The sequence below is a fragment of the Chenopodium quinoa genome, unplaced genomic scaffold, assembly GCF_001683475.1.
Source record: "Chenopodium quinoa cultivar QQ74 unplaced genomic scaffold, ASM168347v1, whole genome shotgun sequence".
Classification (NCBI taxonomy): Eukaryota; Viridiplantae; Streptophyta; class Magnoliopsida; order Caryophyllales; family Amaranthaceae; genus Chenopodium; species Chenopodium quinoa.
Window position 1 is genome coordinate 652660 of NW_018745324.1, and position 7568 is coordinate 660227.

General features: G+C 40.9%; 1 protein-coding gene across 1 annotated transcript; it reads right to left on the reverse strand.

Annotated features, from left to right (window-relative positions):
* Nucleotides 1-1433: 1433 nt before the first annotated feature.
* LOC110712706 lies at nt 1434-2324 on the reverse strand. Its single transcript, XM_021891161.1, has one exon. The coding sequence runs from the start codon at nt 2322-2324 to the stop codon at nt 1434-1436; it is 891 nt and encodes a 296-aa protein (XP_021746853.1).
* Nucleotides 2325-7568: the final 5244 nt, after the last annotated feature.

Genomic DNA, 7568 nt, shown 5'->3' on the forward strand with positions numbered 1-7568 from the left:
CGACCTTTCTTCCCTATCTACATAGCTAGTGGATTTAGGTTTATTTTTTATTAGATGAATACGACTTGAGCCTGTCACTTAGCAGGGCATGGCCGCTGGTTGAGTCTACCAGCTGGTCAATTCGTGGCAGTGGGTAACAATCCTTTAGACATGCTTTGTTGAGATCTGTGAAATCAACGCACATCCTCCATTGGTCGTTTACCTTTTTTTACCATGACCACATTGGCCAGCCACTCCGGGTAATCACAAGGTTCTATGAACCCTACTTCCAGAAGCTTGTCCACCTCTTCCTGGATTACTTGATTTTTCTCCGTGGAGAAGCTTCTTTTCTTCTGCCTAACCAGCTTGATGTCCTCTTTCACATTTATCCTGTGAACCATGACTGCGGGGTCAATTCCTGGCATCTCATCTGCTGATAATGCGAAGATGTCTTTGTTCTTCCTCAGCAACTCTATGAGGTGTACTCCTACTCCAAGGTCGATGTCTTTTCCAATTTTTAGTGTCCTTGAATTGTCGCCTTTTGTTAGCTCGACAGTTATATGCTCCCCGCTGGGAAGTGGTCTAGCCATTTCTTCTTTTGCGGGCTTGAAGTTTTCCATAGCTAACTTCTGCTTATCTTTCTCCCTGTGATACTCTTCTCGCTTCCTCTTCCTTGATTTCCTTTCAGCATGCTTAGTGGACCTTGGCTCTTAGCCTGGCTACTGCTTGGTCCTAGCAGGCTGTTTTAGGGCTGTTATGTAACATAGTTGACTTGTTTTCTAACATCCCCTGATTTTTGCTGACCTCCCTTTATTGGTCGTGTATGCCATGGTAAGGTGGTAGGTGAAACCACCCCGTCTATCTTATGGATAAGCGGTCTTCCCATGATCACATTGTAAGGTGATGGAGAGTCTATCACCAAGAATTCTGCTCGGACATCACGTCTCCTTGACCTTTCTCCCACCCGAATTGAAAGTTCGGTTATACCCTCAAGGATCATCCTAGACCCATTAAACCCGGTGACCTCATAGGTCACTCTTTTTAGGTCCTTCTTGTCCAGCCTCACCTCCTTGAATGCGCTGATGTATATGATGTTGGCTGAGCTGCCACCATCTATCAGTACTCTATCCACCTCCAAATTTGTGATTCTCATTGTTATTACAAGTGGGTCGTCATGAGGGTAGATTATCCTCTTGGTCATATTCATCTAATGTAGCTCGTGGCTACGGGGAAAAAGGCGGCCACCGGCGCTTCTTATTGTAATTGATCTGGTGTGTCATTGCTTGTAAGTCAGCCCGCGCTTTATTCACGGTCCCACCATGCACTGGTCCCCCATTGATTACATATACTCGACCCTCTAGCTTGTTGTCTCGGTCTCTACCCTCAGCTTGACCTCGGTGACTTCCTCTACGGTCATGGCCAGACCTATATCTTCTTCTTTTCTCCTGGAAGGTTCAGAGTGTTGCTTGAATTAATTCAGATATCCTCTTTGGGCTAAGTCCCTCTATGTTGTCTTTCAAGTGGGTGCATTCATCAGCGGTATGGCCGTGGTCCTTGTGGAAATCACACCACTTACTTGGGTCGTGATTTCTCTTCACCATCCTAGGCGGTCTCTGCCATTTGTTATCAGCTTTGATCACGCTGAAAATATGAGATCTCGAATGAGTGAGTAGGGTGTAGTGGTCAAACCTCCCTAGTCTGCCTCCTCGTTTCTGATCCGACCTTCTCACCTCGACCACTCTGTATGCATCCCTTCGACCTTGCTCAGCTCTGTTGGGCTGATCCACCTCGGTTGTATTCTCAACCCGGGTGAATTCTGCCCGCTTAACTGGCTCGATAGGTGCTTTCTTGCTCAACATTGCCCTATCCGTTTCATCTGCTTTTATGAAATCGTGCGCTTTTCCCACCGCTTCAGCCAGTGTTTTGAGACTCTTCCGCCCCATATAGGCTCTAAATGGTGAGCCTGGTAACAAACCGCTCTGCATTGCTAGCAGCGCTACCTCTTGGCTGATGTTCGGGATGGTTGTTGCTTCTTTGTTGAACCCGGTGATGAACTCTCTTAGAGGTTCATCTTTTCCGTGAACCAACGACATCAGCTCGGTGGTCATTTTGGTTTGATCCACCAAAGTGACAAAGTGCTCCATGAAAATTCTCTTCAGCTGGTTATAAGAGTATACAAATCCTTTTGGAATAGCTCCATACCACTCTGCTGCAAATCCTTCCAAGGTAGGCGGAAATGCCTTACAACATACTGAGTCCGTCATGATGTAAAGCATCATGTGGTTTTCAAATGCTGACACATGGTTCTTAGGTGTGGTGGTTCCATTGTACTTGCAACTGGGCATTTTTATTTTCTCCATCGGCTCTTCCAGAATCTCCCTGCAAAATGGGGAATCATCTAGAATGACCTGAATTTGCGCTCGCTTCTTCCTGTCCAGACTTGGTCCTCGCTCAGAGGTCGGTGCCTTCTACGAGCGACTCGTCTCTCCAGGCTGCCTCGTTTACACTTTATTCTCGGTTCAGATTCCGAGCTTCTAGTTCCAACACCTTCTTCCTCAGTTGGACTAGCTCTTTCTGCTCCGGGGTAAGAGTTTGGGTGTTGTCTTCTTTACAGTTGGCTATGCAGCTGTTGCTACTGGTGGCGAGCTCGTCCCCTTACCGAAATTGGTAAGGACCGCCGTCATTGCTGACAGCTGCTCCTTACTGCACTTAAAGAGGTTCTGTAGAATGGCTGGCATATTGCCGGGCTGCGGTTTCTAAGTCACTGGTGTTAAGATGATGGGTTTATTGTTCGTGCCTGTCAATGGAATTGCGAACTTAAAAGAAGAAATGGATCCTATCGGATCAACTAGTTTCGTCGCCGCCTTAGTTGCAGCAGACGTTGATCCGGTGGGATTGGATTTTTATGAGATGGTTGATTTGGGTTTTTTTAGTTGATCCTTTTGGATCAAGAGTTACTGATGGTGTTTTTTGTGGTGTTTGGTTAGCGTCACTAGCCTTAGATACGGGTGTTTGCATAGCTTCCTCTTTGGCCATGGCGGTTCATCAACTAGTCCCTTGCTCATCTGGTGAACCTCAGGTTAGATGATCCTTCCCCTCCTTCTAGCGCCAATTGTTCCAGGTGTGGATCTAAGGGTTCTGCTGGCACGAGCTGGGTCCCGTTGATGACCTACTCAAGGTAACACACGTGAACTGCCCTCGGGGGTAGCTCGAGGAACCCCCCTTCGATGCCTAAGTTAGAATGTGTTTAGAGAGAGAAAGTGTACTTAGTGAGATATAGGGAGTGTAATAACTTGTGTGTCTAACCTCTTTTTCGTTGTACTTTTCCCTCTATTTATAGGTGTACGATTTCCTTTGTGGAGAGTCTCACCTAGTTAGCCCTGCAGGCTGACTCTATCGGGCTGGTGAGCCCCTCTAGCTGTTCTTCCAGCGATGAGTACGCACCCTAGGGGCCGGATTATAGTTCAGCGGGAGCTACCCTATACAACTAGCCCCTTAAGAGGTGGTATGAGGTCGCTCATGCCGGCTCTTGTCTGTACGGTGAAGCCTTTCCGCCTGAGCCTAGTTGGGAGGAATAGCTCAGCAAGAGCTATCCCCTTCACTAGTATTTGCATAATTATGGTCATGTCTTGAAGACGGAGGTTCTTGGAAGACGGAACCATGAAGTTACAAGAGTTGTCCCTTGAAGACTCAAAGGGTCATGCTAGTTGTCAAATGCATCTTTATTTATGTTTTTAGATATATATTTATGATTATTTATATATATGAATTATATGTTAGATGCATATTTAGGATTTCGAATGTTGTGATGTTTAATTAAGTTCACTTAAATCAACCAACATAGAAACAACACTTATCGACCTATTGAGAGTAGTGATAGGCTACGCCAAAGCGAGGCACACTATTACTCCATAGGATTCATAAGGCATACCGGGTATGCAAGTTGGTTTTGGTTGTACTCAACGATATGAGTGATGGAGTCCTAACATGTCGTGGCAAACTGGATAAATTGTTGAGAGAGCATTAGATGCGACGATTTATCCAACCAAGAATGGATTGGAGCCATTAGCAAAACGTTGCTTACCTTAGAAGATTGAGTGTTAAGACAAGTTAAAGCATGCTTAACCACTCTTTATTTCTTTGGATCTAAGAATCGCCTTATTCTCGCCAAATGGGGACAAATTTAATGCGTGGATAAGACGCTTAATAAGATTGAAATTTGCATGAATGCTTTTAAATTTCAAACTTATTATGTTATTCACTTGAGAAATGGTTATATTTTGCACTTATATTTGTAGAATTCCAAATTGAACTGCATTGTTTTCCATGATTGGTAAAGGAAATCTTTGGGAATGGTTCTCAAAGAAAAGAAAGGCAATTCTAAAAATAAAATTCTCATAAATGACTTTTATAAGTCCGAAAGGACGGTTGGACGTCTCGTATTCAAAATACTAGGTAGTTTTGATAAACATGAAGTATTGAGTTGGAAACTCAAAATTGTCAATGCTTGACAACCAACATATCTTTTTGCTTTATACGTTGGTGAGTACAACTCATTGATGTATTAATTCAAGTACGAATTAAAAGAAAAGATGGAATTTTGTTATATGACGCATTAGATGCTTAATTAATCCTAACAAATTATAAAAGTCAAAGACTCTTAAAGAAATGATTCTGTAAGATTATAAGATAAAGTATGATAAGAATTATAAGAATCCAAGAACAAAGAAAAGGATTAAGATTCCATATCTGCTAAAGAGTTCATGTTATTCTAAATAACTTAGCAAGTTATTATCTTCACAAGTATCAGATACTGCTTGAGTGTTCCACTTTGAAAGTGACCTCAAACTATTGAAGATAAGCTAAGCTATTGACTTACTAGATTAGAATGTAGCAAGGGGTGTTACATCAGTTGTAAAGTCGTATGCTTTGTTTATAAAGACCTTTTTAAGCTAAGGCTAGAACAAATAAATGATTATTATGTTCCATAATCAGCAAACAATCCATTAACACACGGAAAGACTCACATTCAAAGTAAAGAGCAATAGTTGCGAATTTATTTAAATGGCATGGTTGTCTAAACCATGAGTCAAGAATTCTTGATTATAAACAATCATTTCCCTAACATGAAAACTCGCAGAAGTTCAAATCATAGCCATGATTTATGTTCTGGATATCTTTAGCAATTTCACATTAACAAGAACGTACTCAAGGCTATATGGGCTCTTGACAGTTGATCAATTCGGAATCGTTCTAAGACAAGAAAGTCTTACTTGTTAAAAATTAAACCGACAAAGTAAAGAGCTATTGTTCTTGGTATAGACAATTGATGTGGACAAAATTTCCCTTGAATAGTTCAAGAGTTCAATGAAGTACAGAATCCACTTGTCAAGATATCAAAACGTCTAGATTAAATCGAGCGATGTTTGCTTGAGCCAAGCGTGTCCATCACATAGTTATGAAATTGAAATTTTCATAAATAACTCCACAAAGAACATAGTGTGTCTTCACGGAGACCTCGATGCCATTTAAAAATGACTGGAATAATGATGGATCACACCCCTTCCTATAAAGTTCTTAAATATTTGCACAAAGGACTAATGTTACACTAAACAAAATGTTAGAGCTAAGAAAGGACACCATATTCAGTTATGGATAGAATTAACTTCTAAATGTTTTTTCAAGTATATGTCTAAAACTCTTAGCCACAGTGGGAGTTCACTGGCTCAGTAGGAGCTAAGTGACTCAATGGGAGCTCACCGGCTTAGCAAGAGCTAGGTGGTTCAGTGGGAGCTTAATGGCTCCGTAAAGGCTAAGATAGCTCAAGTGGGAGCTAACTGTTTGTTTCACAACGAACTTTTACCCAAAGACAATATAATTGTCTCTTTGTAAGCTTTTAAGTGAGACTGCAGACATTACCTCCACAACCTAAATGAGAACATAATATTTGTTTCTCTAAGTGGTGTCTTTCTGGAAAGTAACTCATTTCCAAAACGAAAAGTGGGAGGAAATTAAAATGAACTCGATGACCATCGAGATTAGCAACAATCTAAACCTGAGAATCTCGAAAATCCTTAAAAGGGCTTTGTAAGAATACTTGATCAAGAATACTCAAATGGACTTTATAAGTTCCTCAAAAGAGAATTCATTACTCACAAAACTTTTTAAAAGTTGGAGTAAGATCAAGATAATCAAAGGGCTTTGGAAGCGCCTTGAAACTCAGTGTTTGATGCAATAACCCCGTATAGGTATAGAATTCACCAAAGTCTTGGATTGAATCCTATAAATTTTCTATTAAGTTAGAAATAAACCTAAGACTCACAAGCATATTATTTACTATTACATAGTAAGGGAATAATGCCTCGTAAGATAGCTACGACAAATCCAAATTCTAAATAACGGTTAGAGGCCATAAGATCCGAAATAGACTCCATATTTTAAAATCATGTTTAAAACTTGATTAATTTGCATGAGGGGTGAAAGACTGATATGTCCATTTTATATAGTGTTTTACCCCCGTCCCTTGGTCGTTATTAGTAGTGTTTCTGGCTCTTTCGGGCCACTTTTATTACTAATTTGTGTGTTCTAGTGTTTTTGTAGTTTTAGCCGTATTTTACAGGAAATTGCACTCTTAGAGCATTTTCTCGGGCTTTATGGATCAACTACGGAAGCTAGAAGGACGTGACCACTTTTGGAGCCCACGATCGGTGAGAGCCGGTGATTAAGGGCTCGGTAATTGGGATCCCGAGGCATTTGGACCAAGTACTCAAGACCCGAGGAGGAAATCCGGATTGGGCCGAGAAATCAAGCCCAATCAAAGTCCAAGCTCAAGGAGAAGCAACCGCCCGATCGGGCTACCTCTAGCACGATCGGACGCAACAAGGCTTGTTGCTGAGCGTGCTAAGGCGCGCCCGATCGTGCGAGCCTCTAGCACGATCGGGCGATGCTGCTTGGGAAGAACGCGAAGAAAAAGGCGCGCCCGATCGGGCGCGCGTTTTTAGAAGACCGGATTAAGTTAGTTTTGATTTTTGTTTTGGGAGACGTTTAAGTACGATTTTGTACGGAATTTTTGGCTTACCTTCCTTCTTAGACTTTCTCTCTCTACTTAGTATTTTTCTCTCTCTTAAATTCTCTCTCAACTTTTGTTCTTAATTATTTCATTAATTCCAGATTTCTTTTTGGTAACAATTTCTTCTCTTTTAATTTCAGCTATTTTACTTGCTTCTTTGATTATGCCTTTATTTGATTATTTGATTAGTTTAGTTATGATGATGCGTGAGTAGTTTCATTCTAGGGTTTATGGGGATCCATAATTAATATAAAGGGATAGTTTGTTAATATTGATTATTGATATTGCATGATAATTTCTTATTGAATTGTTTTAATTCTTTGCAATTAGATTATGAATCGAGCAGATGTAATTTGATTGTGAATGTTTAGCTATATTGAATTGATGAATCGAGCAGATGTTAATTTAATATCAAAGGCTATTTTCAATAAGAACTTAGATCTAGTAAATTACGAGAGCCTGTTAGATCTATGTTGATTAATAAATTGCGAGAGCCTGTCAATCATGTTATTTGTGCATT